Source organism: Neolamprologus multifasciatus, chromosome 7 (assembly GCF_963576455.1).
Source record: "Neolamprologus multifasciatus chromosome 7, fNeoMul1.2, whole genome shotgun sequence".
In the NCBI taxonomy this organism is placed as follows: Eukaryota; Metazoa; Chordata; class Actinopteri; order Cichliformes; family Cichlidae; genus Neolamprologus; species Neolamprologus multifasciatus.
In genome coordinates this window covers 22,596,118-22,618,263 of record NC_140445.1, presented here as the reverse complement: position 1 = coordinate 22,618,263, position 22,146 = coordinate 22,596,118, and the positions used below count along the sequence as shown (strand labels likewise).

The 22,146-nt window shown below is 42.3% G+C and overlaps 1 protein-coding gene across 1 annotated transcript in view; it reads right to left on the bottom strand.

Annotated features, from left to right (window-relative positions):
* The window catches only part of ass1 (argininosuccinate synthase 1), a 35,922-nt gene extending 15,376 nt beyond the window's left edge, over positions 1-20,546 (bottom strand). The window contains exons 1-11 of the mRNA XM_085164547.1: positions 20,412-20,546; positions 18,521-18,589; positions 17,977-18,165; positions 16,272-16,328; positions 16,104-16,178; positions 13,223-13,293; positions 13,085-13,115; positions 7,991-8,080; positions 6,819-6,825; positions 3,778-3,862; positions 1,342-1,406 (exon numbers count right to left, since the gene is read on the bottom strand). Coding sequence (XP_085020673.1) covers positions 1,342-1,406; positions 3,778-3,862; positions 6,819-6,825; positions 7,991-8,080; positions 13,085-13,115; positions 13,223-13,293; positions 16,104-16,178; positions 16,272-16,328; positions 17,977-18,165; positions 18,521-18,589; positions 20,412-20,513 — 841 coding nt within the window. The 5' untranslated portion in view covers positions 20,514-20,546. The remainder of the gene's footprint in view (positions 1-1,341; positions 1,407-3,777; positions 3,863-6,818; positions 6,826-7,990; positions 8,081-13,084; positions 13,116-13,222; positions 13,294-16,103; positions 16,179-16,271; positions 16,329-17,976; positions 18,166-18,520; positions 18,590-20,411) is intronic.
* Positions 20,547-22,146: the final 1,600 nt, after the last annotated feature.

Below are 22,146 nucleotides of genomic sequence, written 5' to 3'. Positions count from 1 at the left end.
CAGAGGCTTGGTAACGAACTAATCATTTGATTCAGGTGTGTTGACCCAGGGTGAGATGTAAAACCTGCAGGACACTGGCCCTCGAGGCCTGGAGTTGCCCACCCCTGTTCTAGATCAAGATGAGCTGGTTAATTATTGGTGGGACTCTTTAGATGAAGACATTAAAAAAAGACTTTTATAAGTATTTTTAGAGCCAGCATCTTGATGTCTGACAGCAGTTTTTGACGAGGCCGCCCGCTCATCAAAAGATGAGGCCATTTCCGACTGCTTTTGCCGAGGCCATCATGGGTGCACTGGTCAGAGGTCTGACAGTGTTTTGACAGGAGGGAAATGTTAGTCTGGCACACAGGCTAGTGAATGCTTTGTAGCACAGTGACAAGATTCTTGACAAACCATTTCAATCCTTGCCGCCTCCCTGACCCCACACAAATAAATATGACCCAACACAAATGACATGTCCCTGCTCAATTCCTCCCATCTTCTATTGTGCTAACACGAGTGCCGTTTCCGAGGACAGCAACGTGAACACTTGATGGTAGTTATTCAACCACTCGGGCACCTCTTGCTCCACCTCTTCCTATTGCTTCAGTGTAGGAAACAGCTTTGATCTTTTGTTCAGTCGAGGGGAGAGAAAAGTGGGCTTCCCATTTTCCAATTTCTACCTGCCAAGTGGCGCCACAGCCACAGTTTGTTGGCCAGTCAATTTGCCAATCATAGCACATAGTGTCGGGGAGGAAGAGGACAGTTTGTGTAAGCGTGTCTCGCAAGGCCAGGGCTGCTCGCTGGCCCTGTATATTTGCTGTGGTAATACATGTAGAGACCTAACAAAGGAGCTTTTCAAGTTGCCTGCTGATGCCGAAGATAAAGAGACAAAAAAAACATCCTAGGGCGATGTGTGCGCAGATACGTGATCGACTGTGCATTTGTGTGTATCCATTGAAGCGTGTGCACCTTTCCTCTTCACGGTGTGTGTTTTCTGTATGTGTGCATGCATAAGTGAATGGAAGCAACTTTGGAGTCTATGATTCCAGGTGAACCACAGGAAAAACATTTCTCTTAAGAAGTGTGCTCGCCACCCGGCCCACTTTTATGGAAGTAGAACAGCAGAGGTGACACTTGAAGCATTCATGTAAAATAACTGCAAATTGGATGAAAGCTCTGGATGTTGAAAGGAAGGCTTTCAGTGCCTGTAAAATTAAAATACTATGAGGCAGTTCAGAGTAAGTGCAAATATATGCGCCTTACTGCATTTACAGTGGATATTATTGCTCAAATAAGTCAGGAATTGGGAATCTGGCACAAAAAAGAGACAAAAAAGAACAAAACATTTTTAAGTCTTACCTCGGGACTTCATGCCGATGAAACGGTTCTCTACAATGTCTATCCGGCCCACTCCGTGTTTTCCCCTAAGAGATAAAGACAAGACTGTTGGATAAACTCTTAAATTATTTAGATCATCAAAAAGGAAGAAGTGCTCTGCCAATTCCCTAATTTCTTGACCTTGAAATTCCCTTCTATTCAATCTGTGTGACATTTTGGGCCTCACTGCAGAAAACAGGTGGAAATTGTTCATTGAAAATGTGTGTTACACTTTTTTGCCTATAAAAGTCCACGAACAACATGCTCAGCCAGCTGCTATGCATTCCTTAACAATGGCCACGGGCGGCCAGCATGTTTCTCCAGCTCAAATATATTTGTGCAAACTATATATTTTAACATGTTTGAATAATATCAACACTTAGCAATAAATCAGAAATAAAAATATTTTGAAATGTTTTACATTTTTACCTGCCCGAGTCACCTCATACATTTTAGCTGGAGTTCATCTGTAGTGAATACAGCCTGTCGTTTGTTCACCTCAGCTTGTATTGTACCAGGTGTCCATGCCTGTTTACTCTGAATGAGGCTGTAAAACAGTGAATCCCACTTCTATCTGATGACAGCAATGCTGAGGTGAGTTTTTGAAGTTATGCTGAACTTTTCTATCAGTGAGCGCTTCCATTGGCTGCTGTTAGAGAAACTTTCTTTGAAGTGGCTCACACACTTAGTGAACAAACTTTGATATGATGTGAGAATGTAACCAAGCTATTTATCAGAAGGAAAGGGCGATTTTTAAAATACTCGAGCCTAACATTACCTGGAAGAACATTCGCTGTTGTTTTATGTCTCCAGTCCGGAGGGTTGCATGTCGGATCTGCTATAACTAACTATGGCGGTACCAGTAATAAATAAGCATGTTTACCCACATTTTCTTTTGTTAGACCCCTGACTTGAGTTCAGGAGTCTTGGCTGAGGCTGAAGGTGATGAGAAAGAGAATGAGGGAGGAGAGAGAGCAATGATGGCTGAAGCAGGTGAAAGAGAGGAGGCGGAGAAAGAGATAATGAGAAAGAGATAATGAAATGTAGAAATATTAAATGGTCATATATAGTTTAAAAGACCTACTCATGATCTTTAAATTAACACTTGACACTTAGGTGTTTTTAAGGGGCGATCGTGGCTCAAGAGTTGGGAGTTCGCCTTGTAATCGGAAGGTTGCCGGTTCGAGCCCCGGCTCGGACAGTCTCGGTCGTTGTGTCCTTGGGCAAGACACTTCACCTACCGCCTACTGGTGTTGGCCAGAAGGGCCGATGGCGCGATATGGCAGCCTCGCTTCTGTCAGTCTGCCCCAGGGCAGCTGTGGCTACAACTGTAGCTGCCTCCACCAGTGTGTGAATGTGAGAGTGAATGGGTGGATGACTGGACGTGTAAAAGCGCTTTGGGGTCCCTAGGCGGGACTAGTAAAAGCGCTATACAAATACAGGCCATTTACCATTTAATTGTTATCAGATTTCCCTTTTCTTTCGGAATTCTCCAAAATCTGGAACATTCCAGTGGAATCCTATTAGAGGACAGAGGGCTAATAGAGCTCCAGAAACACATAAATGTTTATTTTGCCTGAAGTTAAACTTTTTTATTTAGAGGTCGATAAATTACTACAAGTGATTCTTGCAGACCCTTTGGCTCACAGCTACTTAATACTGAATGAACAGCTTCTACAGCAACTACAGGGAAATGACACCTGAATGTGGCCCATACAGCTATTGTTTTGGGGTGTGGTTTTTACTTTTTGACCGTCGTTTATGTGGGAAATGTTGACTCAGAGTGCCCAATGAATGCTGTGTGCTGAAGTAGAATTACATGTTTTAGTCCTGAAAGGCACTGCTATGTAAATCTGCTTGTGTCAAAGAGCAGTAAGAATTCAAATAAACCCAAAATATCTTGGGTAGATACACACCAATCATGCAATCATAGGAATGCATCATCAACATCATCTGAGTGCTTAAACTGAATAGAAATGTGCTGCATTAGTAACCGTAGCAGTTTGTACAACTTCATTATAGATTATGTAAAAGATAGATAATCTGTAACAGTCTGAAGGTCTGAAGTTAAGAATTAAAGAAAAAAAGTGTGTGTAAAATAAAAATCACAGGAAACACCTTGAAACCCAAAAGCAGCAGAGGAAAACAGTTTGTTCTGTGGTGTCGCCTGGTTCACCTTTAGTATTTCTCATTTACGCTGACAGTTGGAAAGCAGAGAGAGGAAACAAGGCTGGAAGAGAAACGCAGGAGGGAAAACTGGTGGAAGTTGATCCCAGGGCCAGCAGCGACAGACATCATTCTAGAGGTGGTAAACTTAACCACTGCTCCACCTCTGGGGACACAATCCTGATAGAGAGGCTTACTTACAGCCGTACACAGAAGGTCCATGTTGTTTTGAAGCCACAGAAAAATGCTTACCCGATCTCATTGAGGTAAGAAAAGACATCCAGTGCTGTGTTTTTGGAAATACCATCGTTCATATTGGTCACCTTGACAGGAACACCTGCAGGAATAAAATACTGATTTAGAAAAAAAAATTTTTTTTAACACCAACATAGAAACAGAATCATAAATAGTAACTAAAAATAGCTTTGATGCAGGACGTTATCCATCCTCTACATCATGCTTTCTTACATCTGAGATTCAAACAGAAAATAATTTTATCTATAGGCTGATATCCAAGTGCTCTGTTTTTCTGATACAACAAAGAACAACTACAGCAAAGCAGGCAGCTGATAAATTAATGTAATGCTCAAAAACACAAGAAACACATCAAAGAACCATGAGTTTACTTTCAGTCTAGTTTAAAAAAATGTTTTGGATAAATGGCTTAAAAAACAAATTATTAATTTTCACTGAACAAATATAAAAAAAACAAAAACAAAGCAGAGTTTATCAAATCTGCTGACAAGCGCTTATTATCTCAGCCAGTCAAATAAATAGTCTCCAGCTAAAAGTGAAAGCCATTACAAAAGGAGATGGAGAGAAGGGCTAATAAATTCAAAGGCCCTTCTCATTTGAAAGCTGTGAAATTGTGGGCTGGCTTTACCTAATTCAATTACACACACAGCTTTGTTACCCATACTCTCTTCAGCTCTGAGGTTTTTTTCCTTCTCACTTCTTGTGTGTGTTTTGCGCATGTGCTGGAAGCTAAAGCACCTGCACTCATCTTCCTATTGCTCTTTAGACGCCCACGATCTCTCTGCACACTTAACCCAAGTGCGCATCAATCACTGTCATAGACCTGCTTATTCGTGGCCTTCGATAAAGCAAGGCAGGCCAAAGGTGGAGGTGGAAGGAGGGGGGGGGGGTATATATCCTTTTTAAGACTACACAAGGAGGAAGCAGGACGAAATCCGCTGCGCTGTCCATCCCGAGGCCTACACACACTTGAGCGTGCTTGCAGTTGTCAGTCAAACAGCTTTGAAGAGAAGAGCAGCACTTCTCTGCTTTTCAGCTAGCGTTTGCTAAGCTCTAATGGGACTGACATGTGAGAGACTTGGTTAATTTTTTTAGACAAGTCTTTGTTGACAGCCCATTCTCATATCGCGGGAATCATGGTGGCTCCCATGGAAGAAGAAGAAGAAGAAGAAGAAGGGGAAGAAGCAAAAACATTGAAAGCAGGAGAGGGCAGTGTGTTTTTTAAAACGTGCCCTCTCCTAGATATTTAATAATTAGATTAAAAGTTTAAATAAATTAGCTGAGCGTCTGAACGTGGGAGTGCAGGGGTCGGCTCTTTTCGTCCTTGCGCTGTTCCGGGTTCTATCATTTACCGAGGGGGTATTTTTCCACTCATGATCCCCTTTCTTCAGTTTCTTTTCTGTTTTTGTGGCCTAACAGTGCAGACAATGGGAGCGCAGACACAGTTGTAGGAAAAATTACTGCTTTACATTTTTCCTCTGTGTCTCTTTTTCCTCCTTACCTCTTTGGCAAGAAAGGAGGGAGGGATGATTTTTTTTTTCACTTAAAAAAAGGGGAGAGGATTGGGGGAACGGAGCGTTTGACGGGGGTAGAAAGGTTCCTGTCGTTAAATATTCTTTTTTAATCAGTGAGAAAACGTTGGTGAGAAAGGCAGGGATGAAAAGGTGGGAGGGGGAATGAAATGAAACATTCTTGTGCTGATCTTGTGCTCAGAGGGAGGAGTAGGCTTGGGCCTTTGTGTGGACAACTAAAACAGCTTTTGTCATAGAGCGCTCAATAAAAGGCACAGAGAATATGTGTGAAAATGGAGCACAGGCATGCAAAGGGCCCGCGAAACCAGACCGGGCTTTTACTAGAGCATCGCTGTTTTACAAAAGCATCTCCAGATAACCGACGCCGAGCAACTTGTTTCGAAGTTAAACATTTCTTTGGGGGAAACTGGTAAAGAGAGATCGGGGTACCCATTTTCGTTGCGGATCCACTGAAAGGCATTTTCATTTGCTCTTTAAAATTTCCTGCTAAACTTTTGAACTTCCCTTAAATTACCCTTATAGCTTATAGCTCGTAAAGCTGCCCACTAAGTCTGTTCAATCAGAGGCGCTAGTGTCTCCTCAGCCTATTGATGTTGCCGTAGTTCAACCTCCACCGAGGAACCACGATGAAGGGACATCTGTGCCATTTGCCCCAGGCTTGGATGTGTCTTGCCGTTTTCTATTTGCACAAACATGTGACACTTTCTACTACTCACCCTGAGCCTCGTAGCAATATATCTAATAAGCGTTCCCCTGGCCCCTCAGGGCTCAATGTATTAGCTGGAGTTAATGCTTCCGGCCTGTGTGTGTGCCCCCGGGTCAAACATGGCAGATTGGGACCAAGTAATGCTGTGAGGGGTTAGGGATAAGACTGGGTGGTCAGAAATGGTGATAAAGTGCAGCTGAGTCAGCCTCAGATCTGTAGCCCTACAGCTGTAACCATCAGTGTTAAGTAACAAGATGAGGTACGGCCTGCAGTGGACAGTGAGCGATAATGGACGCGACGTCTTAACGATGATTAACAGAAGCTCCGAAATGTTTAAATTTAACACATTTTTTTTATGTTTATGCATGACATGCAACAGAATGTCTCCAGGTTTGATGGAGCAACACAAAGTAAGGCAGAAGCCAAAGAAATGACACTAAAAACACTGCGTGATTATCCTTCATATAATTCACCTCCTTCTTAGAGGTCACCCCAGTGGCTCATCTGTCACATCAACCCTCTGCAGGTCCTCCATCACTACATCCATTCTTCAATTATTCATCAAATGCATGGCAACAGGTCAATTGAATTGTCTGTTTTCAACTCGCATGATAAAGGTTTCACCTCCGAAGTATCACAAAAATCGAGCCTTCACTGTCATCCAGTCATCTTGAACTTTTAGTTCACTCTTTAATCTTCTCCTCCCTCGATTACTCTTACTCGCTCTTGATGTGCATCTCTCAGTCCTCCTTAGCCAGTCTCCGTTTAGTGCTGAACGCATATTCTCACACATTACAGACCTTCTTTCTTCCCTTCACTGGCTCCCAGTGAAATTTATTAACATACACGGACAGGCCCCTGTTTCTTTTATTAGAGCTACTGAGACATCATCGCTTCAGCAGACTTCTCAAATGGCTGAATCAAGGTCTCCTAACTGTTCCACCCTCTTACTTTAGAGTCAGAGGCGAGACTGCTTTTGAGACTGCGGTGCCCAAACTTTGGAAAAGCCTCCTTCAGCCTGTCAGGCCGGCCAAATCTGTGATTTGCTTTAAACGACTGCTGAAAACTAATTTTTACAGGTTAACTTTCCCTTAGTCTTTTCCTCTTTACTCTGGACCATCGTTTACATCTGTTTGTGTGTGTTGGAATGAATATGTGACCCCATGTTTAATTATTTGTCTGTATCTTGGAACATGTATACATATCTTTAATGTGTAGCTTTTATTCAAACTGTGACGGACTTTTTAACTCTGTGTTTTGGAAAGTGCTATACAAACTCATCCATCATATACATGAACAGTACTGTGTAAAGGTCTTGCACCTTCCCTGATTTCTTTATATTTTGCAACAAAACTGTGGAAAAAGGTGCAGCAATTTATTAAAAGATGTGCAAACAGAAACACAAGCACATGCTTCTTCTTTTACCCTTCTTATTAGGCAAGTTTTCTTGTAATGTATTCAAATAGTCTTCAGGAATAGTTCTCTGGGCTTCTTTAAGGACATTTAAAGCTCTGTGTGTTGATCCTACGTCATCTCTGTCAAACTGTTATTTTGGGCATTTTTCATAGATTCAGCAAAAGAAATTGCAGCAAATTATGTGTTTTGCCACCGCCTGGTAGTAACAAAGCACCCAAATATACCATTTAAAACATTTAAAAATTGTAGACAATACAGGTGTCTTTTTTATGCTTGAATGACTCCCTGATCATTGGCTTAACAAAAAGCGGTGTTCTGAAAAAGGGCAGATACAAGGGCGGAGCTGAAAATGAGTGAAAAAGCAGTCAAAGAAAAACTTTGAAAGAGCTTTAAAAAAAACCTAGAGACCTATTGCTGAAAACTTTTAAAAATTAAACAGAATCAAAGCATAAAGAAACGATGGGTGGCTTAAAACTTTTGCACAGTACTGCAAAAACAGGTAAAAGACAGATGCAGACTGATGGAGGGATCAACAGGTGACACGTGGCGAGCCCACGAACCTTTTTTGAATCTCCAGCACATCTTGGACATTTGGAGAGTCTTCTGGGTTCTTGGTCATCAGGTACAGGTCAGCTGGTGCACGACTCTGAAAAACACACAAAGACACACACTCACTCTCTCCATTTCACACACTTCACTCCCTGAGAGGAATAACTAGGACCTCTTGAGACCTCATCAAAAAGAAAAAATAAGAAAAACAACAGTATGAAGAGACTGTTGTGTGAGGACACGGCGGGCAGAAGAACAGAGGGAATGATGCGTGAAAAAGAAGAGACCTGAAAACGACATCAGGACTTTAGTGAAGACAAAAAAAGGGGGGGAAAAAAATCAATGTTCCATTTTTCTCCTCTATTTGGTTTCATTTTCCCCATGTGGCCCTGCACCACAGGGGAAGGCGAGGAAAAGCAGAACACAGCGAGAAAGAGTGGGAAAGGGCACGAGAATGAAATTACTCACATCCTAAAGAACAGTGTATACCTGACAAGTGAAAAACACACAATAAAACCCCACTGATGCTACGACAGCACCGATCTGAGCAGCAGCTCTGCCCGTCTGAGAGAATCTGCCAACTCTATCGTGTTTCTGCCATTCTCTCACTCTTCTGTAATCTTCCAGTTTTCCACTTTTGATTTTCTGAGTGACGTTTCCCCTTCTGCTTTATTTTCAAATGAAGAATCTTCCCCTAAATGGGCATCGCACAATAAGACCTTCAAGTCTACACCCTAAAATCCACTAAAGTTGTCCTCGTTGACAGACATTTGTCGTTTTTCTTTTTTCCAGCTGGCGGGAGCTGGGAGCGATTTCAGTAAAGTCACGGCTGGGACCTAAAAGAGCGTGGCGGTCTGACGTGCCTGCCCAGCGATGCACCCCTCCAACAATTACACGGCATTAGGACAAGATGATGGCCAATGTCTCCTGAGCTGAGGCAAATTGCAGGGGGACTATGCAAAATAACCACTGGGTGCATTTAAATGGAAAGCTTTACCAGACTCTAAATCATCATACAATAACTAATCGGCATCCGCTCGCCGCCTGTCAGTGAGGAGAAAACGAGCAGCGCAATCACTTTCCTTCCTTTTAACTAAACACCGAAATTGACTGGGAAGGCGGCCGTCTCCCTCTCCTTCATTTTCTGCCTCAGTGCCCTGAAAGATGCCAAATGAGAGCGAATGGGAGAGGGACAAAATGACTGCCCTAAAAAGCCTTTTGATGCTTACTCTTGGAGAGGGAAGAGGCAAAGAGGGAATTAATCTTTTTCTAACCTGCAAATGCAACACAGCACATGAGAGGCACCAGCTGGAAGAATACTTGCAGGTGGCGGGATGCTACACTACAGGAAACCTGTTGTTTATAGTTTTTTCCATTTATGGTCTTTTAATTATCATTTAATTAACAAGAAGTTGTTCATTTAGGCTCCCTGCTTTTGTTGTTGAAGAACATCCGAGTTTAAAATAACCACTAAAGTATTTTCACACGATCAGCTAAAAAAAAAAAAAGCATTAATTTAAAAAGTATAGTAGCAGTAATGCTTAAAAACTGATGCCAAAGCTGAGAGCTTGAACTTACATACTACTGAATACAAAAAAGAAGGGGGAAAAAAGGAAACGTAAAGGGACAGGGTTGTTTCCAGTGAGCGAGAGATCAATGCATTTCAATTCAAACCCCCTGCAGGTGGACTTGTCCCAAAGCCGTGGCCCTGAAAGAGAGGAAAAGGTAGAGATGGCGAAGGCGGGGGGGCGACGGGGTATTGGTGGGAAATGGGGCGTGAAGCGCACCATCATGTAGCACAGAGCAGCTCCTTTGGCAGTCTTTGCTTCTGCGATATTGTTGTGCTAAACGTGGCCCGGGCAGCAAAAGGAGAAGGCTGACGCATGAACTTAAAGCAAGTAAATTTCTATCTTTCCACTTATTAGTCGCCTCATTGGTTTTCAATCAAAGCCAAAAAGGGGCCAAAAGAAGCAGAAATGGCAGGAGGAGAAAGCAGGATTTGGGAAGAGAGCGGGTAAGGATGGTTTAAAAAAAAAAAAGAGAGAGAGAAAAAAAGGAAAACGTGTTTGGCGCAACAGATTGGAAATGATCCTAAAATCACCACGTTTCAAGTCTGTCCTTCTCCTTAAAATGCAAACATGGCAAATTGAGACAAGAATAAAACAATATGCTCGTGTTGTGCTGTGGAGATATTTATATTCATAGCGCCCTTGGATAGTGTCACATCCTGGGCTGAATTTAATGAGGACAGCAGGCGCTTGTCTATGAAGGCAACGCTGCGATGACGACGATGCTTAGATTCGCGCAGAGAGCACTCGCCGAGTAGCACAGGTCAGGCTAATGAGACCTGAGGGCAGCGAAGGCGCATGACAAATACTGACCTCTTTGCTTCAGAGCGCACACTGACATGTATACATACACCTACGAGTCCACTTCCTACCCCTACAGGCAGTCCTCCGACCATCCATCTTTCCAGCAATCAAATGTGAACGGCAGCAAACAAGTTTTCATTTCCTCTAGGTGGGCAGGGGCACGGCGTTTCGCTCCTTTACTCCTGGTCAGCGGGAGCAGTGGGCCATCAGCTCCCGGATCAAAGAAAAAAGGAAAAAAGAAGCAGGCCCGGGGAAACTCGCTGACAGAGGCTATAATTAAGACCGAGGTGATGTTTTAATGACTCGGGACGAGTGTCAAGCTGCCTCAGGGCGGACTCTGACTGCTCATGTGCGGAGGGACGAAGAGAGCGGGGACAGTGAGGAAGCACGAGGATGTGGAAACATCCAAACACAAGTGCCGGATTGTTTACCACACATGATGGATAGAACATAAGAGGTGCTAAGCAACAATTAAAACCTCAGCTGTTTTGCCAACTAGTGGTGGTCTATGAAGTCAAAAAAACATATATAACAGCACATAATATTTGTTTATCGCCTTCCTAGTTAGCATTTTGTTTCCAGAAACGTAATTAGGCAAATCCTAGGCATTAAAACCCTGCACATTCATATTCATTACAGTCTCTAATATCTCTTCTTAATTAGTAAAGAATAAGCAGGGGACAAAACATAGACTACACCTTCATGTTCCCAGCAACACCAGAATCTAATAACTTTATAACAACCACTACATCAGTGCACTTATCAGATGCATGCCAACAGTCTGCAACAGCTAGCTAAAGCTGGCATGAATGCATGTCTTCACATAGGTTAACGTTGCCATATGGAGATGAGTAAACAAAAGCCTGCAGCCCATTGTGGTGCAGGTGACCTGGTTTTGGGTTATCAGGAAGGATACAGTGTTAATCACAGAGTAACCTGAACTGCTGACGCTTATCTACAGACGAACATATGAGCGACCATTTGGATATTTTCTAATCTGACGGTGTTCAGCAGAGAGGGACCATTGTATCACAGCTACAGAGGGGGGGACTATTGTATCGTCTGAATAGTCGCGGTCCGACCTCAGCCTTCAGGGCTGTAACTGGAGCAGAGAGACAGGCTGGTACAGAGAGCAAGGTGACCTCTATCAGATGACCTTCAGGTAGATCAGAATGTGACCTGCTGGTTTAAGAATTTGGAGGGGGAAGTGACTTTTTTGTTTTTACCCCCCAAGTTTAAATTGCACTGGTGTTTTTTTTAATTAAAATTTTAACAAAAAGACTTGAAAACTTTTTGCTTTTTTGTAAAGAAATTTCTACCTAGTCCCACATTTCAGGCTCTGGGGTAATATATTCAAATCCTTTTACCACTTCAGACCTCTGTGCCATAAATATTTCATTGTATTTAAGGCCATGAATCGATTCAATATTGGAGAAAAGGTCCAGCACAAACCCCTCCTGAATGAACACACACACACACAATACCATCATCATACATCGCTATGCTATTGAGCTGGTTGGTCTCATTCTTTTCAAAACATTTCTCCACAGGACGGCCACTAAAGAGGCAGCGGAGGGGTGGGAAAGAGAAAGACAGCAAGAGATGGAGGTCTGTGAGTTACAGTGGCCCTGCCCCTGCATCTCCGCTCCAGCAGCGCAGGACCCCTCGCCTCCCTGTGACACCCCATCCATTGGGGACTCATCTGTCTGGCGCACTGTCTTTGTACTTTACTGTTACTGGTGACATTTTGGTGTCACGGTGTCATGATGAAATGGCTCCCCTCCCACGTCGCAGCCTGCGGCGGCGCAACTAGTGGAACAATGAGGTCCCGAGGAGTTGGGGTTGGAACTCAGGAGGCCCCAGCTGGGCGCAACGCCCTAACCCTTCCCCCTCCCAGGCTCCCATGAAATCGGGAATTAGTAGAAGCGTTGCTGACGACAAGTCAGTGTCTGTGTGTCCCAGGCTCTTCCCAGGGCCTGGCGAGGACCCGGGGTGAGGAGAGACAGAGGCACAGACACAACGACCGAGGGATGGGAGCTCTGGGGGTGTGTGTGTGTGTGTGTGTGTGTGGGGGGGGGGGTCACTGGGGGCAACCTGTATGTACTGCACTGACCTTTAACCTTGCAGAGATCAAACCCTTGACTCACCCATGGCACTGTGGGAGAGTGAGTCATGTTTGTCTCTGGCAGGGCTGGCATTGGTCAGTAGACTGAAGGGAAGGTTTACTGTCCCTCCGAGTGTCTGACACATTTAACCACACGTACACACAAAAACGCAGCATTAGGTCTGTTAGCTCGGTGTGTGCACATGAGATGGATGCTCAAGAGATGACTCACAATGGTCAAAAATGAGATGTACCGTCAAGCGGCTTATGCAGGTTTCTTTCTATTTCTCACGATCCATTTCAAGAACAGGTACCGATCTGAAGATGAAGTCATCCTTCAGAAATTTAGGCAAAACCTTACCTTACCTTTTCAGGTTCACTTAAATTGTTTTTGCACCTGTGCAAAACTCTTCTGATAAGCTCTTGTTTTTACAGGCTTGAACAGGGGTGTCAGTGAGGAAGGTTAGAAAAAAATGCCTCAGACAGTCGGCACAATTTCTTAGAACAGTTACAGAACAGCATATTAGAAGGCATTTCTTTAGTTAACAAGTATTATAAGTCCCCGCAGGATTAAATATAAAAAATGATGAATTATGTTTCCTTTTATTAAATATTGCGAGCTTACCTTGGGATTCTCCAGGATACCCGACTCATAGCTGTAAAGAAATTTGAACAGTTAAAGTTTCTCACTGGAAAAAATAAAATAAAATCAAAGATTCCGAAATAAGAGCCTAAGAAGATGCATCACACCAGTCCTGCTCACCTGATATGCATGAGGTTGGCGTCCATGCTCCAAGGTGCCTGAGGGGTCACAGGCACAGGGATGCCATGCTCCTACAGTTTAACAGCAAAAGAAGCTTTTAAGTTACATCCTGTGAGCGCGACTTGCAAAAGGGTACGTCTCCACTGAGAAGGTTCTGACTGAAGGATTACAGACAAAGACATTTTGTATACATATATTTTTATTTTATTTTATTTTTTTAAAAATCAGCACTTTAAGACAAAGTACATTTCACAATTAACTCACAGGCTTGCCTGAAAGGTGTTGGCTAAACATCATGACCACCCTCTAGTGGGAAAAACTGGTCGGCCCATCATTTTTTTTTGATGCGACTACATCGACAAACGTCCACCAGAATACAAGTAGTCCATGTAATTTAATCTGAGAATGTGAGGTAATAAATAATTAAAGCTTTGATGATCTAAAGAACACAAACAGAAACTCTTTCCAGCTACAGTGACATTACTCCACAGTGTCAGTACAAAATGTTCATTATAACCAGTGTTGGGAAGGTTACTTTTAAAATGTATTCCGTTACAGATTACAGAATACATGCCCCAAAATGTATTCTGTAACGTATTCAGAATATGTTACTCAATGAGAGTAACGTATTCTGAATACTTTGGATTACTTAATATATTATCATGCTGTTTACAACTACGTGAATGTACTATTGCTGTGATTTATTACCGTTACTGAAGGCCCGCGGTTCCGAACCGTAGTAAAGGGACCTCTGGCTAATACGGTGGGTTCTGTGTCGGGCTCGTAGCCGAAAAATAGCTTTACTTTGTTGTCTGGGTCAACTTTGCTTGCGAGAGACAGAGAGAGGCGTTGAAAGGCTGCTCCAACGGAACTTATTGTTTTTGGAGGAAAACACGAACACAGTACACAGTCGAGTCTTAATAGCTTACTTACAACTGGGCTCGTCAGGCACTCTTCTTGGCTGCAGTGGTTATTATTATATTTACATGCTTCCAGCTCCCGTTTTTGCTCGATGACAGCTCGTACTTTTCCTTTTTCTCCCTCCCTCGCTCACAGACACATAACGGGTATGGCAGTCCATTCTCCCTGCAGCACGGACTACACTGCCCATGAGGCTACATTCTTTAGAGCTATACCTGTAGCATTCTGCCTATTAGCTTAGCACAACAACAAAAAGGCCTCTCTCACCCAGGAAACACGCAGAGAGAGAGCGTCACCCTGTAACCATGGCAACCGTAACGCTGCCGCCTGGAACAACAGAACGTAGCTGTCAAACAAAACCCAAACAGTCCTGACCCGCGACAATATGAAACAGGGAAGTACCGCCGTGTAATCCATTTATTTCAGCAAAGTAACTGTATTCTAAATACCACCTTTTTAAACGGTAACTGTAACGGAATACAGTTACTCATATTTTGTATTTGAAATACGTAACAGCAGTACATGTATTCCGTTACTCCCCAACACTGGTTATAATTGACCCTGTGCACGAGAAAATGCTAACTTCCTGGTTTGAGACCGGATGTGGGGTTGTGCATTTCCGGTAGCTTTACTTTGCGGTCAATCGCTACTGCGAAGATATACTCCAAAATCATGTCCAAACTCGAAAACGGAAAGATCACGTTAAGTTACAAAGAGCAGAAGGTGGGAACACTCACCACTGTTGTGTCATAAAAAATCTAATGATCAACTTTGACGTTTAAAGAGTTTAGATCGATCAGTTGTTTACATCACTCAACACAAGCAGAACTGCATCACCCCATGCAGAAGACACATCGTCCACATTCAGAAGCACATCTCTGTATAGTGACTGGTCTTATGATTTAAACAGGCAAATGTTCAGCATTCAAACTACAGGTGAAGAATAGTCAAACCAGATGTTTCCCGTTATGTCGATATCAGCTAGTCAAGTACACACCCGCACAGCATGTTAACAAACCGTGAAAAAAAAGCCACACAAAAAATGAATGATTGCTGGTAACGGTTTCTATACATTAGTATTTACAAGGGTATGTTGTGACTTACCTTCAAAATTACAGCGGTCCCTCGCTATAACGCGGTTCACCTTTCACCTCGCTGTTTCGCAGCTTTTTTAGTGCAAGTTTGCATGCTTATTTTTTTACATCACATTGTGTCCTGCGTCCTGATCGCTGCAGACGATCTCCTCCGTGACGTCTCTCCTGTACAGTACAGAATCGCTGCATCGATGGCTAGCAGTGTAACTCTGAAGTGCAGTACTGTATGTCCACGATGTCCACGAAACGTTTTGCACCGTCAAAAAATAAAATTGGCTACTTGATTTCACCTATCACTGGTTATTTTTAGAACATAACACCCGTGATAAATGAGGGACAGCTGAGAAATATAACATTTGAATCACTTTTCTCTTTTGCTCTGAGGCGCGGGTAAAAATATTGACAAGTCGATGAACATCATTTACAGATATATTGGGTAAATGCCCAAGACATGTATAGAAATGTAAATCGCCGCTTGATTCATTCATTTGCTTAACTTGTTTTGGACCGTAAACAGGGCGTGAATAGGACACCGGAAACAAAGCTCCCCACAGGAGTTTCCGCACCGGAAGTAGCATATGCTAACGTGCACATAGTCAATATAGCCTCTAATCTCCTTTTTTGGTAGTTCACTGCATGCTTAATAATCGTTTTTTTTTTTTTTTCAAAATAATTCAGGACAATGTTAACGTCACTATTAAGTGGATGGTACTTTTAGGACTTGGAGATTTGATCAGGTAATTGTTTGGATTTTTTTTTAGTCAAAGGGTGAATCTGTACCTTGAAAATGTTAACAGACCCATTGCTATGAAAATAAAGGTGGTAAAATAATTGTGTTTCTGACATTATGCTACTGACAGAGTTACCTTTGCATACTCCATCAAGTCCGTCCTCCCCCGGAAGCGGTTGTAAAACTCGGGAATCCTCCAGGGTGCGATGATCTAAAGAACACAAACAGAAACTCTTTCCAGCTACAGTGACATTACTCCACAGTGTCAGTAAATTACATCCACACAATAAATAAACAAACTCACCTTGACCTCAGGGTAGAGGGCATAGCATGTTAGCTCGAAGCGTATCTGGTCATTTCCCTGAAAAGTGCAAACAACAGTTCAACTCGATGTTTCTTGTGTTACTTGTTGTATCAGTTTACAATAAACACAGATGATTAAAAGTGTGCACAGCAGGGCTGTTGCTAACATTTTTAATCATTTATTCATATTTTCACTAATAATCTGCTTCATTTTTTATCTATTAAGGGCCAGAAAAGACCCCAAACCCCAAGTTTACATATTCAAACAATTAGTTTTCCCCAAACTACATCCTAAACTCAAAAATGCCCTCCATGTACTATCAAAGACAGTAAAAAAAACCAAATGAATCACAGTTACTATGCAAAAAAAACCCTTAAAATGAACTATTTTACTTCACACTGACTCAAATTTTTTAGAATTGTTGATTACTTTTTGTGTTAATGGATGAACTGATTAATTTTTAGTTGCTTCTTAGTTGTTAGTAGTTGTTTCTCTACTGTCTCTTTCTATAGAAGCTTGTTTCTGACACTAGAACAAAAAAAATCACCTACTGAACATTTTTTGTTATCTACAATTTAGAGTTTTGGATTATTATCCTAAAATAAAATTTAAAGATAGTTACTTACTAGCTCATTTTTTTGTGGCTTAAACAAGCTTCCATAGTTTCCTCATTATCAACACAAATAGTAAAAGAATAAATGGGCTGCACTTTGAAACACGAGGCAGGGTACACCCTGGACAGGTCGCTGGCCTCTCACACAGCTATAAGAAGTTACCATGTTTTAAACCTGTACTTTAACTCCATGATGTGGTTTTTGACTCCATCTATAGACAACATGTGGACACTGCATTTCAGAAAAGATGTAAAATAATAGAAGGAAAATGTATTTAAAAAGTACAACATGTTTTTTAAAGGTTTTTATTTTCCAGAAGTATATTTGAAAATATATTATGAATCCCAGAAAAATCTCCATAAATTTGCAGTGTAAATATACAGGAACTATTACTAACGCAGCTAAATTTGTGCTCTGAACATGCATCGGGTCAAATCGGGATATGAAAACAATGGCATGAAAGTGTGGCTAACTGCAGTAAGTCTAAATAATGAGAAGATCACAAATTGTCACTTCCACAACCTAGGCTGAGAAAGTTCTTGGCATGCAGCCTGAAAACATCTTCATCTGGTACAGCTGCAGTCAGGACACTTGAACTTTAGATGACTCAAAGTTGTCCTGATCTGTTAAATTACCAACTCTGATCAAATAAACTCTGTGCTCCTATTTTACCATTTGAGCTGTACGCTCTTTCCCATTAAAAAGGCTCACTTTAGAAATAAGACAGCTGTTATTCAGCTGTTATGCCTCTTTCTTTTCAAAGGACTAAATAGAAAGGGTTTCTGAAAGAGAAAGGGTGGATTTTAACTATGTAGTCTTATTTAGGTTAATAAGCAACTGTGCAAAGAGACCTAGACCTAGCTAATAAGTCTGTACTTTGAAATTGGTTTGAAATTTTAACCGCCATGTCTGAGGCTTAATTTATAATAAGAAAACTGATGCTTTAGTCTTGTTTCACAAACCCTGCATTTGATTTTATGTCCCTGCTCTTCAAAAAAATAAAGATGTAAACTTATTCCCGGAATCACATTTGCAGATTTTGGACATTCTTACCCCACACGGCATAATTCCATGCCCATTGTTTCACTTACCTTTCCAGTGGCACCGTGTGAGACAAACTGGGCACCCTCCCTGCGTGCAATCTCCACCTGACGCCGGGCAATGCAGGGCCGTGCTACTGCAGTGCCCAGCAGGTATCGGTCTTCATAGACAGCATTGGCCTGAACTGCAGGCCAGATGAAGTCCTCCACAAACTCTGTACGAAGGTCTTCAATGAAAACCTGCACAGCCACAGAGGCGAGGACACAGAACAGGGCTTTGTCAAAATGGTTCCATCATGTCATTTGTCCAGAAGACTGACTGTGACTCTGACTGTGGTGCAGAATCAAGCACTGCCTTGCTAACTCGTCCGTGAAATAAAATCCTAATGAAATTAATAACAATTTTCCGCCTTTACTATAACTGCAACACTTCTACATCTAGAAAAAAATATTAGTATTGGGATCAGTGCCAGAAATCCAGGATTGGTCGGGCTGTGCATAAGCATTAAAAGCACTGTAGCTGACATTCTCTGATGTTGCTCACGCTGCAAACAAATCCTAATCAAATACAACATCCTGTTTCCCTGATGCATACCTTCTTTGCACCGAGGCTTTCCGCCTTTTTCTGGGCAGCTTCAAAGTCTTCGTCTTGCCCGATGTTGGCCTAGAAAGACAGAAAAGCGCTGTGAATGTGAACGTTGATGTTGAAATCTCCAGGGGAAACAGGATGAACACAATAAGAAGATAAAATATGCAGGTTCTCTAGTTTAGATTCTTCTCGAAATTAAATGCATCGACACACAGAGGCACGTGCCTACCAAAGTGTTATTTTTGACAATCCACCGTCGTGCAGTTCAGATCACGTCTGCTGAGGAGATGCAACAACTGAGCGTGAACACCACTCGAGGCCATGAAGAGGCTGTACTGATCTCCTGAACTGAGCAAGGGACTATTTTTCTCACATAGTAAAGTGAATTGTAGCTGCTCTAAAAGAACCTGCATATTGCAGTAATCATACATGAATTATAATTGCACAGTGGCACAGTAAACCCTCTCGGTTTTTGTCTATGTGAATGTTGTTTAGCAAATTCACACAAGTGTTGGTTTTGTAATTTCATGAGACATTACACTGGATCATGTACTCAGTGTTGGGGAGTAACGGAATACATGTACCGCTGTTACGTATTTAAAATACAAAATATGAGTAACTGTATTCCGTTACAGTTACCGTTTAAAAAGGTGGTATTTAGAATACAGTTACTTTGTTGAAATAAATGGATTACACAGCGGTACTTCCCTGTTTCATATTGTCGCGGGTCAGGACTGTTTGGGTTTTGTTTGACAGCTACGTTCTGTTGTTCCAGGCGGCAGCGTTGCGGTTGCCATGGTTACAGGGTGACGCTCTCTCTCTCTGCGTGTTTCCTGGGTGAGAGAGGCCTTTTTGTTGTGTTGTGCTAAGCTAATAGGCAGAATGCTACAGGTATAGCTCTAAAGAATGTAGCCTCATGGGCAGTGTAGTCCGTGCTGCAGGGAGAATGGACTGCCATACACGTTATGTGTCTGTGAGCGAGGGAGGGAGAAAAAGGAAAAGTACGAGCTGTCATCAAGCAAAAACGGGAGCTGGAAGCATGTAAATATAATAATAACCACTGCAGCCAAGAAGAGAGCCTGACGAGCCCAGTTGTAAGTACGCTATTAAGACTCGACTGTACACCGTGTTCGTGTTTTCCTCCAAAAACAATAAGTCCCTTTGGAGCAGCCGTTCAATGCCTCTCTTTATCTGTCGCAAGCAAAGTTGACCCAGACAACAAAGTAAAGCTAGTTTTCGGCTACGAGCCGACACAGAACCCACCATATTAGGCAGAGGTCCCTTTACTACGGTTTGGAGCAGCGGACCTTCAGTAACAGTAATAAATCACAGCAATAGAACATTCACATAGTTGTAAACAGCATGATAATATATAAAGTAATCCAAAGTATTCAGAATACGTTACTCTCATTGAGTAATGTAACGGAATACGTTACAGAATACATTTTGGGACATGTATTCTGTAATCTGTAATGGAATACATTTTAAAAGTAACCTTCCCAACACTGCATGTTCTGGATGAGTGCCTCCTTTTACTCCACTGAAGAGCTAGAGCCGAGGTGTACATCCTGTTCAACAGCTATGAACCTTTGGCTGACACCCACCCCCACTGACCAAAAAAAATCACTAAATGAAGTTAGACAGTCGGAAAATCTGCCTACTGTGCAGTTCTGAGTGGCTGTGGGGTAAAACACAAATCCAGGCAGATTTGAGCTGTCATTATGAATCCAAACCTTTTGACCCATGCAGAGATACCCAAAACGGTAGGTCTTAACAGACCACAGTGAACACCTGTAACCCTTTATAAAGCCAACTGTACAACAAAAAGGACACAACATGCAAAAGCCTGGCAGCATAAAACTAAACCAACTGTTGCGTGCATGGCTTCAAACCTTACCAAGTAGGTGATGACATCATAGCCCTGCTCCTTGAGCCAGACCAGAATGCAGGAGGTGTCCAGTCCACCACTGTAAGCCAGAACCACCGTACCTTTGGACATGATGAGTGCTTTTTGCCGAAGCAGCCAAAGAAGCTGTCGAGTGGCAGGGAAATAATTACATTAATCGGATGATTACATAACTATTAACTCGTAATGAGGAAATGTCAATTAATAACCCAAATTCTGATCGCTGTCCTTTTTTGACTCAACAGCAGGTCCCAACAGACCATTAGTTCAGACAAGTTTTGGACAATTCTTGATTTGGTAAAGTTTCCAAGGTTAGCTTGGAAAACTTCCAACATAAGGTCAGATGCTCAAATATGAGTATTTTCTGCTCACAAACTTTAATACCAGCTATTGCGCAGGCAATTGAAACAGATCTTGAGTTAATAAGGCTGTAAGGAATAAATGTTTTGACCTCAAGAGCTCAGTGAGCATGTAATTTCTTTCTTTCTGCAGAGTCACTCTCCTACAGATCTCCAAACTTCATGTGGCCTTCAGATCAGCTCAAGAACAGTTCGTAGAGAGCTTCATGGAATGGGTACATCCATCATCAATAATGGATGTAAACCACCTACTGGAATCTAAAGCAGTGGATACGTGTTTGTCTGGAGTCACAAATCAGACTGTTTGGCAATCCAAGACATGAGTCTGGGTTTGAGATGAGAGACGAGATGAGAACGGTACTTGTCTGACTACGTAGTGCCAACTGTAAAGTTTGGTGGAGGGGGATTATGGTTTGGGGTTGTCTTTCAGGAGTTGGGCTAGGTCTCTTAGTTCCAGTGAAAGGATCTCTTAATGCTTCAGCACACCAAGAGATATTGGACAATTTCATGCTCCCAAATTTGTGGGAACAGTCTGGGGATTGTCATTTTCTGTTTCAACATGACTGCACATCAGTTCACAAAGCAAGGTCCAAAAAGAATAGATGAGTGAGTTTGTGTGGAAGAACTTGACTGGCCCGTACAGTCCTGACCTCAACCCAACAGAACATCTTTGGGATGAAGTAGAGCCAAGACTACGAGCGGGCCTTCTCGTCTAACATCAGTGTCTGACCTCACAGATGTGCTTCTTGAAGAATGTTGGGAATTTTTGACCAAACACACTCCTAAACCTCGCGGAAAGCCTTCACAGAAGAATTGAAGCTTTTACAGCAGCAAGGGTCATGAAATATCACTCAAGTTCATATGCGTGTGAAGGCAGATGAGCGAATGCTTTTGGCAATATAGTGTACTTGCAGTTGCTGGAGTCAAAACTTTTAAAGCTGAGTTACAATATCTTATGCACGCATTTATTTGCTGGCTCAGTGCTTCTTAAAATTAAATTGTAGACTTAACAAGTACTAGAATTAGTATACTCGTAATACCATTAGTGGTAATATTAATTTAAGCAACTTTTGAAGTCTAGCTGGCAGTATATATAGCATTTTATTGTAGATCGTGACATACATGTGGCAGGTTAAGGACCACAGAATTGTGCTTGTGTGAATGTGATGTTTGTTTTGTACACATAATAACAGTGTGCTAGCATGGGTGTATTCTCATGAATGTGAAAGTGAAGAAGAAATTACTTGCAGAGGAAAGTCTTTTGTCGGGCGAGTCCTATTCTTTCCCCGCGTAAACAGATTTCGGTAACGGGGTGTGGTTTTGGGATACAACTTGCACTGCATAATTACTGTTCTTTCAAATATGCC